The sequence below is a fragment of the Chanos chanos genome, chromosome 9 (genome assembly GCF_902362185.1).
Source record: "Chanos chanos chromosome 9, fChaCha1.1, whole genome shotgun sequence".
Classification (NCBI taxonomy): Eukaryota; Metazoa; Chordata; class Actinopteri; order Gonorynchiformes; family Chanidae; genus Chanos; species Chanos chanos.
The window spans coordinates 12,315,347-12,334,930 of NC_044503.1; the positions used below are offsets into that span (position 1 = coordinate 12,315,347).

The 19,584-nt window shown below is 38.8% G+C and overlaps 1 protein-coding gene across 1 annotated transcript; it reads left to right on the forward strand.

The window, feature by feature from the left end:
* The first annotated feature begins 509 nt into the window (after window positions 1-509).
* On the forward strand, window positions 510-6,064 carry lmod1a (leiomodin 1a (smooth muscle)). The gene is made up of 3 exons (XM_030785203.1): window positions 510-743; window positions 3,632-5,542; window positions 6,038-6,064. Exons 1-3 carry the CDS (start codon window positions 510-512, stop codon window positions 6,062-6,064), a joined length of 2,172 nt encoding a protein of 723 aa, XP_030641063.1.
* The last annotated feature ends 13,520 nt before the right edge of the window (window positions 6,065-19,584 follow it).

Consider the following 19,584-nt stretch of genomic DNA (forward strand, 5'->3'; position numbering starts at 1 on the left):
ATGCAAGTATTCCGTTTCTCCAGATGGATGCGATTCGCCACTAGATGTCACCACGGAAATACATCTCTCGCACTCCACTACAGTTAGGTTATGATTGGAGGCATGCCTTTAAGTGAGATAGCCCAAAAATCTGGGATGCGACAAATGTGCTCGCCATATCTTACATCCCGCCTTTCTTATTGAACTTAATTATATTGCTTTCACATTCCCTAGGGACGATTTACATTTGGGCATCGATGGGTTTTACGGAATGGCTTGGCACAGGGATTGGAGTTTATGATAGGCTAGAGCACGCGCACCGTTAAGATCGGTTTCAACAGACGTGACCAAGACTCAGCTGTCAGTTGTTCGAATCAGCAGTTGGAAGTAGGGACTTGGGAGCATATAGACTTTTTTTTTTTTTTTTTTATCGTTTATGGACATTTTGTCCATTCCGGTTTGTGTCATTTTCTTGACAATCAACTTTAGATGAGAACAGTACCTAGATCTGTCCAAGATATTGTGGAATAATGTCGGGCGAAGATTCAGATATTGACAACCTATTAGATACTCTGTCGCCAGAGGAGGTCGAGGAACTTGAAAAGGAGCTTACTGTTATAGACCCAGACCCCAACATACCCGTGGGTCTCCGACAGAGGAACCAGACTGAGAAAGTGCCGTCAAGGGGATATAATAGAGAAGCTCTGCTTGACTACTGTGAACGGGAGACGAAGAAACTCATTCGGAGGGAACTTTCGTCTGAGGTAGTAAATTGCGCAAACCGTCACTTAATAACTGTTTATCAGTTAAATTTGCGTTGTCTCGTTGTGCATTTTTTAAAACTGTTATGAACCTTGACTACACATAATTTCCCGCGCATCAAGTGTAATTTAAAAGGGCCCTTTGGGTTTAGAAGAAGAATTCACCAAGTTTTACAGAACGGTAACAATCAAATGTAACGACATATGCACATCACAAATGGAGATAAAATGGTTATACAAAGATACCCGAGCGTACACTTCTGCACGGTAGTTTAAGGTTATGCTTGCAAAGGAAAGTGCAGATCCCTCCCTTCATCAGTGCTTCGGACCGTTGGCAAGTGGTGCTTAATAAATGGGACTGCAAACAGGACTGCTAGGAAAACAGGGAACAAGTTCGTACCCCCGCCCACGACAGCCAAATACGTGTCCCAGATACTTAACCACTTTATCAGTACTAAATACTTAGCATACTATAGGGATTCCAGGAGTCAACACGATGTCCACTCTATCTAAGTGTGTCCCTTTAACTGCAGCTCTCAGATAGTATATTTGAGGAGCATTCAGTCACACTGCTTGGATTTTATTTTTTTAAATGTACAAAACTGTGAGGGGCTTCCATTGTTCATGGTGAATTGAAAAATCTGTCTTGAATAGTTAATTAATACTTAAAGGGAAATCTTTACATTACTCAGTCACAAGGCAACAGAAGCACCTCAGTGGTGCTGTTCGTTGTAGACAAGGTCTAAAATTAGTCAAAATGCAGTTTAAACATAGTTTTGCACTTCGCAATAGCATGCTCCCACAGCATTAGAGGTAAATTACACTTGATTATTTTTCCACATGGTCATTACCACTGGGTAGAGGTGGTTTTGAGATAAGAATTTAGACTAGCAGCAAACACTAGGATGGTTTGAAGTGGTGCCTTTGTCAAAGCGTCTAAAAACTATTCCCTTCAATGAGGCACTCCTCTGAAACATCACACTGGTCAAACAGAAAATGTGGTCCTCAAATGAATCTACATGTATTGGAACAAGAAACTTTTAAAAAGCTCTACAGTTGTCCAGTTTAAATGAAAATACCATGTGTTACCAAGTTTGAATCACCCTGTTTAAGAGCCTAGTGGTTGTCAGCAAGTTTACAGTAAACTATTTACATTGCAGTTCTCATGAGAGAGGCCTAAGACAACGGTGAAAAGGGCGAAATGTTCCAACCAAGTAACAGTTGAGCCCACTGAGGCAAGTGAATAAACCAAAAGAGACAGTTTGTACACTTACAGTACGTGGTGATCAGAATGAGTTTACATTCATCTTAAGTTTGCACAAGCAACCTGATGAGTGCAAGTATAAACAGGTGGTTAAAAAACAGAACAAAAAAAAAAGCTTGGTAATATGATCTGTGCTGAACCGATTGGCTGTGTGGAATCTCCAATGAGACGCCTTGTTGTTTATTTGAAAAGTCTCCAGCAGTGCGAGGACATGGAAATCATTCCTCAAACAGACAAAATGTCAGCCACACACTGGGGCCTCATCACTCTTTTCATTGCTAGGCAACAAAGCCTTTCTAATAAACATTCTTATTAGTGGCATACCATCGAGGAGCCCAGTTTAGCAAAGCTAAGGTGCCATGATCACTGTAAACAATGTCTATCACTAACATACAAGGATAATAAATGTAACAAAAATGTTTGAGCTTCTTTGGAAGCAGAGGTAGTTTTGCTCACATAACACGAATGTGCATGTAGGTGAGGTATGCAAAAAGACTGGGTTATTTCTTTATAGGTGGGGGTCCCAAAATTTGAGTAGGAATCTGGATGATTTTTACTGTTATTTTTTTTAACCAGAGGCTGATATAACATGCATTCTGTCTTTACTCAGTTCATTAAATAGATGATTGGACGAAACAAAAGAAAAATCAGTTTGAGGTCTGTGCTTTAGGCTTGAAAAAAAAAAACACTCCTTAGAAGATCCAACTAGGGCTTCAACCATATCTATAAATAACCTATTGGTGAAACAGACACTGAAAAGAGAAGTCATTTTGCATCCAATGGTTATCAAATGGGGGAGTATTACTTAAAAAATGTAGTTGTGGTAAGATGGGTCGGCATCTGTTTTTGAAATTATGAGAGCTGTGGCAGAGGTTCTAGAAACCAGCCTGAATAAATTCCTTGCCTTGCTGCTCTCTTTTTCATTACCTTTTAAGGGCACGTCTGCTAGATCTGGGAGCTCTTCAAACAATGGCTCACAAATCAGTGCAGCACACTCATTCCAGTCTAATGGATGCTAAAAATGGCTTGCTATGTCTAACTCAAACTAAATGTAACCTGTGGTAGATGTTACTTGTGTAGCTTTTATATATTTAATACACACATGCTCTTTTGGTCATGGTATGAATATTGATAATGTTCATCTCAAATATTCAGCACTAGTCACAAAGTAATTGAATACAGTGTATGTTTTTGTGATGTCATTAAAATGGATGAAAGAAACTCAACAAATGTTGAGAAATATGTCATGAATGTTGTGATCTCCTGGGGCAATCAGTGCTTGTGTGAAAGCTAAACCCCAGATAAAATAACTGGTGATTTCAGAATGTAAGATAAACTAAGACTCGGTTCTTTTCTGGATGATGTGAAATTCTGAACAAGTATGTGGAATATTAAATTTCCAAAGCTTAATAAGGTAGTTTATACAGAAGCTGAACAAAAAATTCCCTGGTGTTACAGCAGTGGAATACACAAAAGACAGCAGCATATAAAGAAGGGATTAGGATGTGCTTTTTTAAAAAACTCAGATAGGTTTTACATTTAAAAAAACCCCACTGACTTGGATAACTAGCTATAGTATTTTCACAATAGTTTCCCATGAAGTGTTTGTTCTGTTTTTGTGCTGCAGGGGGAATCTAAAGGTGATGGTAAGAGGCAGGGTCGCCTCAGGAGAATGGGTCGCAGTCGAGACAAGAGTTTCTCTCGGTCAAACAGTTGCGAGAACCCAGACAAGAGTGACCAGGATGAAGAGATCGAAAAGGATGAAAGTCTGTCTCAGATGAAAGAAGACAAACCAGATGACAAAGACAGCAAGGAGGGAGAGCTTAAAAAAGACAATGACCAGAGAAGCTTTTCTGACAGGTTTAAAAGATCAAAGAGTAGGGGGGATGAGAGGGAGCATGATGAAGATGGGGAAGAAAACCTTGAGAGAGACATGGTGAAACAGAAGGAAGAGCAAGAAGAAAGGCCCAAAAAGGAGATAGGTGGCAGCAAGACATCAGAGCTCATCTCCAAGTTACAAGAAAAAAAGGAGGATAAGAGAGAAACAGAAAGAAGGGAAGAAAAGAGGGAAGACTCAAGAACAAAGGGACTGATATCAAAGTTGCAGGGACAGACAGAGAAAGAGTTCAGTAAGGACAAAGACAGAAAAGATTCTTCAAAGAAAATGGCAGAGAGCACAACAAAATCCTTGGTCTCTAAACTTGAAGAGTATAAGAGCCAAATTGAGCGTGGCAAAGTTGAAGAGAGGAAGAGCTTGATAAAGGACAAACAAGTGGAAGAGCCACAAAGTCGTTCCAGGAATAACAAGAAGGAAGATTTGAATGTGTCTGGTCAAGGGTCAAAGAACTCTGAAGGTGGAAAGACCCCCTCTCAGAAAGAGTTAACTGGAACAGAGAAGGAAAAAGACAAGAATAATGTCAGGAGTGCTGAGAAGACCCCCAGCAGACTTACCAAATCCAAGAGTGAGATCATGGAAGACTTGGATCCCAGGGATGACGAGTCTGTCCAATCTGATGATGAGGAGGAAGAAGATGAAGAAGAAGATGATTATGATGACGAAGATGAGGATTTGGACAGCGACACAGGTTCTAGTATGTTTGATGACCTCTTAGAGCAAGTCCGTAATGATGATCCTGACCTGACAGAGGTTAATGTCAATAATTCTGATGCCATCAAAACTGACACTCTCATCCAAATTGCTGAAGGCCTACGTGCCAATACTCATGTCAAGACTTTTGCCCTTGCCAATACACGAGCCGATGATCATGTGGCCTTTGCCATCGCTAGCACTTTAAGAAACAACACGTCACTCACAGGAATCAATTTAGACTCCAACCATCTGACGGGCAAGGGTATCATTGCAATAATCAACTCCTTAGAGCGCAATGCTACTCTAACTGAACTTCGCTTTCACAACCAGCGCCACATTTGTGGGGGCAAAACTGAGATGGAGATGGCCAAAGTTCTGAGGGACAACACCTCGCTGTTGAAGCTGGGCTACCATTTCGAGTTAGCTGGACCAAGGATGACCATGACCAACATTCTGAGTCGGAACATGGACCGACAGAGGCAGCGACGCCTGCAGGAGCAGAGACAAGCTCAGCAGCAAACTCAGCCAGCCCAGCCTAGCCAACCATCTAATGAAGACAAGAAGAATCTAGCAAAACCTTCTAAGCAGAAACCAACCCAGCAGGCCAGTCACATGGACAAAAAAGACACTCCAGCAAGTAGATTCCCCAAAGCAAGAGGAACCCAGTCAAGTATTAGCCAAAAGGCATCTTCATTTGAAAAGTCCTCAGCAGGCTCTGCTTCAAAGGTGATAGATAAGAAAGAAAGACTGGGCAAATTAAGTCCAGGCGCTCCCCCACCCCCACCTCCCGTTGCTCCTGCACTAGATGTGCTCTCACTGCGAAAGTCTCTCATGCCTGTCTCTCAGAGAAAACAAGATGACCGTACAGCGGGGCGTGGTGGAGAGAGGAGTTCTAGAGACCAGCTGCTGGCGTCCATTAGGGGCAATAACTTGAAAACTCTTAAAAAGGTAACCCCTTTACTCTTTTTCGTAAGACCAACCCATATACTTATATTTAGAACATGATATACATCTTGTCTTGAGGACAGTTTCAAGCAGTTATCTTTTCTCAGGCAAGTTTTGTCCCAGTGATTTGTGCTTTTTAATTCTTCATGATTATCAGTTCATCTGGGGGGAATTCCAGAAAGCGGGTTTAGTGAAAACTCTGAGTTAGTTAACTCAGAACAAGTAGTAAACCTCCTAATGAAGAGCCACATGGCTTTGTTGTGCCAGGAGAATGAAGCCATAGGGCTCTTCTATTAGGAGGTTTACTATTTACTCTGACTTAACTAACTCTGAGTTTTCACTAAACCCGCTTTCTGGAATAACCCCTCTGTAATATAAACAAAGTTCCTTGTAATGTCTTAAGTTTGTGAAAATTCTGAAATGTCTTTTTAGAACTTTCAGAGTTAAAACACCACATTCATAGCTGAGAAACCCAGTTTCTTTCTGTACTGCACATAGGTTGAAGTTCCAAAGCTTCTGCGATAACCGTCGGATGGGGATCACAAGAACTGAAGAAACTAGATGCAACCGAAGAGTTAAAACAACAAACAGCAATATGATGGGTCCAGTGCCTTAAAAAGAAATGAATGGTTTTATATTTTCATCTATGATGTCATCTCTCACTCAGCTATAACAGTACAGATTTGGAAAGAGATTTATGGATTTGGAGAGTGGATTTATTTAAACCTTTTTGGAGGCTGCTCTGTCAGATTTTTTCTGATGATACAGACATTAGGATGTGTTGAGACAAAATCTCAGATATTGTGAGGTTGTTCCTGATATGCATGTATGAATGCAAATTCATGAACCAGTGTTTGACTAACTCTATGTAACAACCAGCAGTTATGATTTTATCATTTTGCTGTAATGTTAAATCTCAAACACTTTAATTAGTCATTTCAGATCAAGTTTTATATATCTCATAGTCATACCAAAGAATTTTCACTTTTTCTTCAAGGGTCTGAATTGTGGAAAAACCTGGCTTGTAAGCCTCTCAGCACTTCAGTGTATACACCTCTACTCAAATGAGGTTATTTTTACCCTCTTCCTTAATTAACCTGATTTTAGAATGATTCTTTTCTTGTTTCAGTGGAATGACAAAGAGATTAATGTAGTGTGATGGAGTTCGTTTTTGAAACAGCTTAGGACATTAAAGTCCACCCAAGTGTGCAATTTACATCTGATTCCCAGTTACATATGGCACATCTAATCTCTGTTTTTTTCATACTGAACACACATAAAGCTTTGGAGATGAACAGAGGTGAGTGGGCAGATTTGTTTTAGTGCAAAAGCTCTTGTTTAATTATACAGTTCTCCTCTTTAACTCTGTTTAATACCCTGCGAATGAATTTTACCATGGTAACTTGAGAGACAGGTTGTTCTTTATGCAACCGAGCAAACTGATGCCCTAGATAGTAAAGAAGTGAAAACTCAGTGAACTGGAATTCTAGATTTATTAATTTAATATAAACATGGGGATATTAACACAGCAGATTTTAAAACCGAATTAGTCTAGAAGTTGTGGCCCCCTGATTATTAATTATTATCACCTGTTGTTACTTCGCAGTCTAATCTGTGGAGAGGTTTGTTCTTGTTGATCTATTGGCTCACTTTAAGGAGAAAAAAAACTGTGTAATTAAATGTGAATTTGTACTAAATATATCACAGAGATGACCAAAGACCAAGATTTAAAAGTTTCTTGTCTTGTTATTGACATTTTGAAATCCAAAAGAATATGAGTGTGCAAGTTTCACAGGCTGGCCAAGCAAAAATAGTGTGACGTTGTGTCTTAAAGATCAGTAGTAGAAGATGCTGCTCCATCCAGCCTCCTGTGTAGATAAAACAGAACACTATCAACCAGATTATCCCCTCTGACATTTACAAATCAATTGATTAACTGAAGTATCATCTGAGCCAGGTACTAGCCGTTTTTTAATACGCGTTCTTCTCTGTACTTGTGTTCTCATGGGCTTGTGAAATGTCATCAATCACGGCTCACTGTTCCAATTCAAAGTTCGCATCTAGCCAAGTACAGATCAAATATGTGTCCTGGATGTATCCTGGATTTGTGGCTTTAATCAGGAGGTGACTTTTGTAGACTTCGGTGGTCAAGTTTCCCAGAATGCATTTCACACATAGTCTGGACTCCTGACCTGAACGTAGCAAGTCCCAACTTCCAAGAGCGCGAGTCTGTACTTGACGTTCTCAATATTGAGAAACGGCTACTGACAAAGTCCTAGCTAAACATTTTTAATGAGCCCATATGTCAGAAAGGCTGAACATCCACTTTAATGTGGAATGGTACCAGCTTTCACGATGTTTTAATGTTTTGAGATATAGTTTGTCAAAGCCACAGAAAGAGCACAAGAAGATGTTATAGATTCTGATTGTGTGATCTGTTCACTTTTAAAGAGTGCATTTGGTTGCTTTTAAATGTGGTATGACTTTCTTAATTCCTTTGGAACTGTTTTAGAAGTACTCATGAATTGTCTCTAACTGATGCAACCTGTGTCAGTAATTTGAGTGGTCAAAATAATTATGAGAACCTGTATAGCTAGCAGAGTAATGTCTTTAAAGAGGAAGATGATGGTTTAGAATAAGGTACATATGCACTGTATGTGTTTTTTGTTGTCTTATGGTTGTATTGTGGGTGTCATGAAGATAATAATTGTTGAATTATAGACTGACCACTCTGCATGTGGAAAAGTTTGATTTTTGACACAATGTGTTTCACAAATATGTTTCACTATATCAAATCAAACCCTATCTCTGTTCTCAAACATGATTAGTGATGCTCACTTAGCTCTTAATATTCTGTTTGTAATGGAATACTGGAATGCCTATTTTAGCACGTATATTCCATTTTCAGTGACTTAATTCTCTTTTTAAAACATGTTGTCCATTACTATGCATTCAGTATAAAGCAAACAAAAAGGGATTCAGTTTGGAGGACATTTAAAAAAATATTTATCCAGATTTTCTTGTTTGAGAATCAACTTTGTCAAAATTCTTATGCGTATGAGTGTGCTAATGTGTCCTGTTAAAGTTGACACTGATGCTATGTGTTTTGGGGCCTGTTTTCTTTATTAGCCTTTATGTAAATCTGTTTATTTCTGCCTCCTTACTACTTATTCATCAATGAATATCTCTGAATGATTCTTTTACAGTTTTGAGGTTGAGTAAGTTGAGAGATGGAGGAAATTCCTGTCCATACACTGTGACCTGTTACAACTTTTAGCTGCCATCGGCTTATGTTTTAATTTGCTCCTTGGATATGACCATCTGTAAAAAAATGTAATGTTGTACTCAACAAGAGGACACAGTAAACACACTGTTCTAACACATCACTCTAGCTTTTTCTTCAGTTTTTTTTCTTCCAAGGAAAGGAATACGTAGAAATTGTAGAAATATCCATCCACAGAAATATTCATAAATATACACCTGCAAATAAATAAATATACACACATGTACAGAGTATAAATGTACAGTGAAATACACATACACACATACACAGAACACAGATCTACAGAAATACACTCTACATACAGAGAAATATAGGTCATGCAAAACACACCACCCTTGTTCAATATGTGGTCATATGCACACAAATCTAATGTATTATTGTCTAACAGTGGATCAGCATTAGATCTGAAATCCCACATATGGGTAATAAGTGCGCAGTTTGCGAAAAATAATCAACTCCTTGCGCTAATGTTTCTCATCATTTAGGAAATGGCATTTTGAATTGAGTACTTCAGACAGCTTGCTGATGAATTCACAGCCTTCTCAGTTTCCTTTGTGAATGCATTGCTGCCTGTTGTGTTAATGTGTTAATACTGGTCTCTTTGTAATATGATAACAGCAAGAGTTAACTGCTTTGCTCTTGGTGGGCTACACCTGCTCACAAATGACAAGACATCTTGAATCTCTATACTGCTTTTCTAGAGAGAAGATCTGAACTCCCCCATTCTTTCACAAATATAGCAGTGGTCATAGTTACAACTCTTACCTTGGACCTCATTCATCTATGAAGTCCTGAAAGACACTAAGGATGTCATTTTATTAAATACTTAAAAAATAGGAAATATCCAATGAGTTATGTACGAATGCTTAGGGTCTGTCATGACTGAATCAAACTGAAATTTTGACACTTGCATGACACACTTAAACAAAACATGTTCAACTACCAGTGTTAACTTACGTACTACGCTTAGCACATGGCGCCATTCTGACATCAGTGCACTGATAATGATTCAGGTGCATTTCTCAGTTTGTGTAGTAAGTGACTACATAAATGTATTTTTATCTAAACCGGTGTTCTATCAAATATGACCAATAGGCACAATTTACAGTTGATATGAAAATACCAGCTCAACCTTAGTATTGCATGTGATATGAAAGTTACTATGGTTTCCATAGCAGCATCTTAATAATGGAGAAGCTGGTCAGAGACTGATTTGGAATCCAGGAATACCCAATCTGAACTCAAAGCCTGATTCAAATAAAATATATTTAACATATTGTGGTATTATAATAAACAATATATTTTTTGGAAAGTTATTGTCCTCCGTTAGTAGTATTTGCAGTGCCTTACTCATGCTGTTCGTATCTTGTATGTAGGGGGCAGCAGAGCTTAAATATGGTTTCTAAGTTTGTGTTGATACTTAATGCTATGTCTGTAAATGTTTTTTAATTTATTTATTTTATTATTCAGTCATGTTTTTTGTATGATGCCTTGTCTGTGTGTGTGTTAAAACTGTGCAAGTGTAAGACCATGAGGAGAGGTGTGAGAAACTGCAAAAACTCATGCTTGTGTTGATCAGCATGTCTGTCAAGGAAGTGGATGTTGTTTTTGTCTAATGCTGAACAATGGCAAGATGTTGGTAGGTTTATAGAGGACACTAAAGCCTCTAAGGGCTAAGGTAAAATTAGTATTTTTTACTAACTTAATTGTATAATAATACAGCATTAAGATTGGACAGCAATGTTTGAAGTTGAACTTTTTTTTATTCCAGAGGCACTTGCCAAAGAGAAGTGGCTTTTTGTTGTTGAGTGTATTTGTGAACATGACGTCTTTCTGGATTTTATTGTTCTTTCAAGGTGAGTCTTTTTTTTTTTTTTTTTTTAATTTTAACTAAAAATGACATGTCCAAAATTATTCATACCATTTGGAATTGTCGCAAATTTGTGAGAAAATGGAAGATTCTATACCATTCCAAATGGTCCTGGTAATTTCTGCCATGTTCTAGAGCATTCTAATCAACTGTAAATTGAGAACAGCTCGAGCAAAACTTGTCTAGTCAGTTACTAGTCAAGGGTAAGTCATGGCTAAAACCAAAGAGCTTAGTGAGGACCTCCAGTTGCACATTGTGGCTGCTCACAAGACGGCGGAAAGCCACAGCAATTCTGGTACCAACATCTCAAGGCAGACACTCCAGCAGACACTGCACAAAGCTGGTCTCCATGGACGCCAACCGAGGGGGAGTCCACTTCAAGACCAGGGAGGACTCCACTGCAAGACAGAAAAGAAGAAAGCTTTTGGTCGTTAATTTTGTGGTCAGATGACCAAAAGCTTTCTTTTTTGTCCAGGTGAGATTTTGCAAAGGCTAGGTGAGCCTTTGTATGCCTGTACTGGAGAAGTGGAGTCTTCCTTGGTCGGTGTCCATGCAGACCAGCCTTGTGCAGTGTCCACTGGAGTGTGCCAGCTAACTATAGAAAAAGAAGGGAGAAAAAATATATAACACTTAACCAGGAAGTGCTTTATGCACTGGCCTCAGTCTGGTGTATTTTTTGCCTGTTTGCCCTTCCTTTAAACTCAGTTGGAGGAAGCCTGCAGCACACTGCAGTAGTGATACATAGAGAAGAGATGCTTTAGTGATGAGTTCACGAGACCTGCTGTACCCGAGGATGAAAACGTCCCTGGAGATTCTGACAGTTTTTCAAGGTGAGTCTGAAAACAGAAAGAGCCACCAAAATGAAGCTCATAATGTGTAATGAATTTGTTTGATTTGCCATCAAAATGTGGTCTTCTGTAATTAATGTTTCATGCAGTCAGTCTCACAATCATAAAGTTTAGTCTAAAAGGTTTTATAACAGCTCCTATTGTACTTCTTCTCCAAGTTCTTGGCTGTGCAGTAGTGAACAGCATACCTGAGGTGACTGGGACAGAAGGCGGACAGGTGGATATCGAGTGTTCATATTCAGATGAATACAAACACGTTCCCAAATACTTGTGCCGTCATCCATGTGAAAATAAACATGTTTTAGTTAAAACTGAGAAAAGAGACATTGTAGAAATATCAGGAAGATTCTCTATATATGACCACGTGTCTGCACGCTACTTCACTGTCACTATCAAGAACCTCAGGATACAAGACTCTGGAATTTACTACTGTGGACTTGATCAGTGGTTCAGAGACACATTAAAAAAAGTCAATGTGACCGTCAGAAAAGGTATGTTCAAAATCTGTTTGACTTGATATTTAATGGTGTGTAATACAGCTGAAGTTTGATACAGTGCCTCACAGAACACTGAGACTCACCTTTGGTCTCATCTCTTTTTAAAGATAACTCTCTGGAAGACTGTACTTTACATGCAGTCATTCTTAGTTTAAGTTTAGGCAAAGCATTTACATATCTTCACATGCAGCTTCAGATAATGACTATTTGTTTCAGCTCAGCCAGTTTTCTCCCTATCCACCCGTGACCCAGAGCCCCATGCACAGGGCACCTCTGAGCCGACAAACAGCAGCAGCACTGAGGGGTCTACACAGAACACATCAACAGGTAGAGCTTGAACCATGAACCAAGACTGAGCAAATCTGGCTTCTCCCCACAAAAGAAGTACATAAGAATCTATTCTTCTGAAGACATAGAAATATAAATCAGGAAGAATAATATATACTGTAGGTATCAAATTCCATCAAATTTTATTCAAATTCAAACTTTAAACACTACAACAAATTTAGTGACTGGCAGGGGTTTGAGTGTTAGCTCTTAGTATCAGACTCAGGATATCAATATAGCACATCATTTTTAAAGGACTTTAAAAAAACAATAATGTAAATAAAGAATCTTTTTTAAGCAGTAAGGAAAATAAAGAATCTTTTTTTCCAGATAAATTTAGCTTGACTCATTTCCACTTCAATCTAAATGAGTCATCAACAGCTCAAAGGACACCAGCAGACTCCAGTGAAAGTGTTGGTGAGTCCTCCTTTCCCAGTCTCTTAAAGCAGTTCATTAACAATCACTCAGTGCATGGTCATCAGTTTTTTTTTTACCAAGACTTTTTATGTGGAGAAATACTCTAAATGTTAAAATTGGGATTTTCTGCATATGTATGACACTCATATCAAGACAGCTGAATTTTCTAAGCCACCAGACAATCAAATATAACTTATTTCTTTCTGAGACAAACTGATAACTTTTCCTAAACCTGTACATGTGTCAGGCCGACTACAAGAACATCAACTGGAATCCTTTGATTACTTTTCTCCCTGTTTCCCTAGGTGAAAAAACTGCTTTTGGATTCATTTTAGTAGTGGGTATATGTGGCACCCTAACAGCAGTTGGGCTTTTAGCAGTTGATATGAAGAGATCACCGCCGTGTAGGAAACATGACACCATCTAAACCTGAGTATTGCACAACTTTACCACAACCTGGGATGAACGTATTGGGAATACATTGTCACGTTATGATAAGCATTACTCAGAAAAAAGGCAGAGCAAAAGAGAAGTTGGATGGAGCATCTGGTACACATCTAGCACAAATATCTGCTCTACCTTTTCTGTGTTGTTTCCACTGACTAATGTTTGTCATTTATTCAAACAAGCCTTTGGACATTTACGGTAATAGATGCTCAATGCATGGTGCTGCCCGTTGACCCGTTTACACTTGAGCTATTACCGCAGATGACACAGTTTCCGTTTGAACCACAGCCGGGTCTGACGGCTACAGCTTAAACCAATCTCTTCAAACAGCCTTTTTTTGCTCCATTGTTTACTTCCTTCTCTTTTTTATTCCTTTAGAGTCAAAAGTTTGATCTTTGTACTATTTTTGATGCCCAGTCTTTCAGGCCCCTCACGCATAAACTTCTTCTTTGCACCTCAGTGCTAACAGAAGCACTTTTGCTCAGACTCTGAGGGCATTCATGAACAATTTGAAGAAACATTGATGATGCTTGATTAGAGCAAAAATGAGCTGTCTAATGGGTCTCTAAGATTTGGACTCACCAGTGACTTTGATGACATACCATATGTAACAAGAAAATAAAAATTAATAAAACTTATCCTTTGCACTGAGTATGTGTATTTTTGCTCATACTTTATGTTGCAGTACACACACTTCATCAAAGAAATGAATAGGCACTGAAGTGAGACCAAAAAAAAAAAAATTCCTCTCAACATAGATTTTGAGAATGAATATTGTGTTCCTTTTTGTATATCAACAACAAAACAGAGGGAAAATTTCAGGGGTCTCGGACAAGAACACTTAATAATATGTGTTGTGTCTCTTTGAGACATTGGTGAGTTCATTCCCTTTAGTCTCTTGTTAGTGTTTGAGCCTTGTGCATAGGGGGCAGTAGAGTCTTCTCCAATAACCCAATATCAGAATATGATGAACATGATGAAATGAAAATTGTTGTACTTCTCTGAAAACAAAATATTATTTGGAGCTGTAATATTTTGAAAAAAAAAAAACCCAAAACATTTGATCTTACTGAGTTTTAAATACTTCCTGTGCTGGAGCCCATTCAGTTAAAAAAAATGACCAGAGTTGTTTGGTATTTCCTGTACTGGTAAATATGAAACACAGTCATTCCAAATGAAGAGGCTTCACTGATTCATTTTAGTAGTTTAGGAGAAACACCCTAAACAAATATTATTTCATCTAATCAAAGTTTGTGAATGTGAAGTAAAGTCGTATCCACCTGTGGCAGCATCCTAATATAGAGAAGTATATTTGGTGACTGTACATGTTATGATTTGTGTCATTCAGCTCACATACAGTTACCAACCCACTTGTTTTTTTTCTGAAGCTTCATTGTGACCTGCCAGCTAACTACAGAAAAAGAAGGGAGAAAAAAAATATATAACACATAACCAGGAAGTGGCACATGTGCTTGATGCACTGGCCTCAGTCTAGTGTATTTTTTGCCTGTTTGCCCTTCCTTTAAACTCAGTTGGAGGAAGCCTGCGGCTCACTGATGCATAGAGAAGAGATGCTTTAGTGATGAGTTCACGAGACCTGCTGTACCCGAGGATGAAAACGTCCCTGGAGATTCTGACAGTTCTTCAAGGTGAGTCTGAAAACAGAAAGAGCCACCAAAATGAAGCTCATAATGTGTAATGAATTTGTTTGATTTGCCATCAAAATGTGGTCTTCTGTAATTAATGTTTCATGCAGTCAGTCTCACAATCATAAAGTTTAGTCTAAAAGGTTTTATAACAGCTCCTATTGTACTTCTTCTCCAAGTTCTTGGCTGTGCAGTAGTGAACAGCATACCTGAGGTGACTGGGACAGAAGGCGGACAGGTGGATATCGAGTGTTCATATTCAGATGAATACAAACACGTTCCCAAATACTTGTGCCGTCATCCATGTAAATATAAACATGTTCTAATTAAAACTGAGAAAGCAGACATCGTAGAAATATCAGGAAGATTCTCTATATATGACCACGCGTCTGCACGCTACTTCACTGTCACTATCAAGAACCTCAGGATACAAGACTCTGGAATTTACTACTGTGGACTTGATAAGTGGTTCAGAGACACATTAAAAAAAGTCAAAGTGACCGTCAGAAAAGGTATGTTCAAAATCTGACTTGATATTTAATGGTGTGTAATACAGCTGAAGTGTGATGCAATGCCTCACAGAACACTGAGACTCACCTTTGGTCTCATCTCTTTTTAAAGATAACTCTCTGGAAGACTATACTTTACATGCAGTCATTCTTAGTTTAAGTTTAGGCAAAGCATTTACATGTCTTCACATGCAGCTTCAGATAATGACTATTTGTTTCAGCTCAGCCAGTTTCCTCCCTATCCACCCGTGACCCAGAGCCCCATGCACAGGGCACCTCTGAGCCAACAAACAGCAGCAGCACTGAGGGGTCTACACAGAACACATCAACAGGTAGAGCTTGAACCATGAACCAAGACTGAGCAAATCTGGCTTCTCCTTATGAAGCAGTCACTCACTCATTATCTAAGCTGCTTACCCCAATTATCCCAGTACTCACAGGGTGAAAGGCGGGGAAACACCTTGGACAGGTCGCCAGTCCATCGCAGTATGCAGCAGTCATGTAAAACAAATAAATCTTTTTAAGTATCTCTTTTTTTCTGAAATGATATATGTGTATATTTGTTAATATATATGTATATAGAGAAGAAGAAGCTCTTTATTTGTCACACTATTACTAAGACGAAGAAGAACTACTTTATTTGTGACACACACACTGAGCAGTGAAATGCAGCCTCTGCATTTAACCCATCCTAGAACCAGTGAGCATACACACACTATGAGCAGTGAGCATCTGCTGCAGCCGGCACCCGGGGACTCACTGACAGGAGTACTAATCCCAGCATGCATGTCTTTGTGGTGGGAGGAAACCCATGCAAACATGGGGAGAACATCCACACAGAAAGGACCTGGGACGGCCAGGATTCAAACCTAGGGCACTCTTGCTTTGAGGCAACAGTGCTAACCACCAAGTGACTGTGAAGCCTCTTTTTTTCTTTTCTTTCTTTTTTTAAGAAGCACTACTTTATTTCTCACATACACACTGAGCAGTGAGCAGTGAAATGCAGCCTCTGTCTCTCTCTCTCTCTCTCTCTCTATATATATATATATATATATAGAGAGAGAGAGAGAGAGAGAGAGAGAGAGAGAGAGAGAGAGAGAGAGAGCGACACCACATATATATATATATATATATATAGAGAGAGAGAGAGAGAGAGAGAGAGAGAGAGAGAGAGGCTGCTTATACATATATACGTATACCCTAACTGACTTCACTTGCTGTATCAGAAGTGGTTGGCTGCTGTGCCCTCAGTCTGTTGTCTCAAACCCTTATTATGGCAAGCACAGTGATCATCATCTGGGTGTTAGATCAGTGCTCAAAAGGCAACTGTTACTTGAACTATTACTCCTCTCATCTGCTTTGGTATCAGAGGCTGAATATTTCACAAATACAGACATACTGGCTTAATTTTGATAAATGTGATATTTCTGAACTAATTATGCACAATGGAAAGATATGGAATATTTTTACAGATTATTTTGTCCCCCTGTCTAAACAGCTCTCTTTTTCTCTCTTATTTAACAAAAGAATTTAAATATGACTTTTAAAAACAAGGATGAAAATGAAGTTGTTCTTTTCTTTCAGATACGTTTTCCTCCTCATCAGCTTCAACCCATTTCCACAGCAGTCGAACTGAGACATCATCAGCTGAAAAGAGATCAGCTCCAGAAAACTTCAGTAAAGGCTTTGGCGTTCATTTTCAGATAGTGTCACCATCAATATGTAACAAAACGTGATTTTTGGCATGTGTGTTGCTGAAGCCTGGTTTGTATATGTTTAACCTGTTTCATAACACTCTTTGTGTGCAGGATTCCATGTCATCATCCCTTTGGGGGGAGTTCTCGTGGTGTTGATCGTATTCACCATCCTAGCCCTACTTGGTCTCCATAGAGGGTCGAAGGCTCTCTCTGCAGGTAAGATCAAGCATATCTGTCAATCATGTTATAAAAATCATCTCTGTGAGTACTTAAGTTTGCTACCATATATGATTATGAATATATGTACCTATATATATTGTAGAATTGTATGAATATCACACAACAGTATTTGCCAAAATGACTTCTTTTATTCAGGAATGTCTTTTGAAATGTTAGTGATGGCATTAATGGAATTCCGTTTTTCAGTTTTTACTTGTACAATGTTATTAATCACATAATCAAATGCATTAAATCATTGCTGCTGTTGTTTTTTTTGTTTGTTTTTTTTACAGTTTCAGGACCGTCTGCTACAGCTGACCAAATCTCAGCGTCTCCAGGGCAGGACACACTGGTAAATTAAATACTGTTCCCTTCTATGAATGAACAGGAATAACGAGAGGGAAAAAAGATGTAACTGCTAAGGGCATGTACTGCAATTACTTGAACATATAAAACTCAAGACCGTCATACTTCCAACTGAGTCTTGCCTATATTTTCCAGTGCATCTTTTTTTAAATGACTTTAAACCACAAACAAGCCACACACCACAGCGTCATGTCTCGCACGAGTGGGGTGCTAGACACAAGCCCAGCCTCATGTCTGTCTTTCTGTCTACCTGTCTGTCTGTCCCTCCCTCCTTCCCTCTCTCTCAGCCTGTGGAGAATGGTCACCATGTCTATGAGGAGGTGAACATGGTGTATAGTTTGATTGGTCCACAGGAGGATAAGAGCTCACCCAGTATATACTGCACAATTCAAGAGCTGGACTCTTCCCAAAGAGATGACGACAGCTGTCCCTATTCCCTTGCGGGCCCCCACGGATGAGGAAAATATGACTTTGAAAAAACAGAATGGTTCTCCAGCACTTCCCCAAAGCTTGCACAAGTGCATTGCTTCTGCTTATGCATTAGTTTCTGTATAATGGGAAAGTCAGCTTTTCTCATATCTACGTCCCTGGTAGCATAAGGTATTTCATTTGATTACTTATTTAATTATTTAATTTCTTTGATTTTTTTTTCCCTTAAATTTTAACCAAGCTTTGGTAGATGGTAAAAGAAAATAGAAAAGAGTGTGTGGAGTAAAACCAGCGGAAAGTCTCATTTCCACTTCTCCAAGTCCCCCCCCCCCACACACACACACATACACACTCACACACACACGCACACGCACACACACACACATGCACATGCACACATTTTCCAAAGCTCAGCTCTATTAATGTGCAGACTAACACACATAGCTCAGTGTGTGTGTGTGTATGCTCTACTGAAAGAACTGAGTAAAGTGGGTGACACTGGACTGCCTCACTGTTAAAGGGCAGAGGACAAAGAGTATTAAGAGAAACAAAGAATGTCTGTATTGAAATATGTCAGTTCCAATCGAAATGGACTGCACTACATATAAAACATGTTACTTCAGGAAACAACATAGGCCATTATGTATTGGTATCTGTGGAATTTAAATAGAATTTATACTATGTATTCATTCATTTACTTAGATTGATACTAATACATTTAATATGCTGTAATGCTTTTGGGTTAGAACAAGTTTATTTTTGTCCCTGGCTAATTGTTCATTTAACAGCTCGAAGTGTTTTTTTTTCTCCTTTCCTCTCCTTCAAGAGCAGATGTGTTGGAGGTGGTGACCTTAAGAAGCCTATGTGGCAACACTTCAGTTCAGACTTTTATTAAGTGTCACTGCAGTATTTGCCACAGACACAGAATAAATCTACTTAAAGTCTAACAAAGAAAACAAAATGACCTACTGTAGAAAAACTACTTTTTAAAAATGCCTGTGCTTAATGCTTAAGAACACAAGGTGTCAGGGTGGTATAGCGTAAGTATAATATATATAACTCTATGATATATATACAACACAATACATAGAACTGTTCACAGGAACAATATGTACTTACATCCTAACACAGGCATGCAACAGGCCAGCAGTGGTGGATATGCACCTAATGTAACTTACATAAGAATATTGATGGTTGATGTTTGATATTGATTAGCTGACTTGTATTTGAGCAGTTATAATAAGAGCTTAGTTCAGTTTTTGTTTGTATCTTAAAATGTTCTTTCAGATGTTCAGCTTTTAAAAATAAACTCATTTACTTCTAGTTTTTTTGTCAAGCTTATTACTGGGCCTCTGTGTCAGTTACAAGAAAATGAGTCAGCAAACCACAAAACTACAGTTTCAGTTGCACTACTGGTGAATTCACCCCACTCAGGATAAAGTTGAAGAGATTGTGTCCCACTATCACCACCAAAACAGCTAGTTAAATTA

Excerpts from the sequence above, each read along its gene's own strand:
- lmod1a (XM_030785203.1), top strand. The coding sequence starts at position 510 with ATGTCGGGCGAAGATTCAGATATTGACAACCTATTAGATACTCTGTCG. Across the intron at positions 744-3,631 it reads GGAGGGAACTTTCGTCTGAG|GGGGAATCTAAAGGTGATGG; the intron begins GTAGTAAATTGC and ends TTTGTGCTGCAG. Across the intron at positions 5,543-6,037 it reads ACTTGAAAACTCTTAAAAAG|GTTGAAGTTCCAAAGCTTCT; the intron begins GTAACCCCTTTA and ends TACTGCACATAG.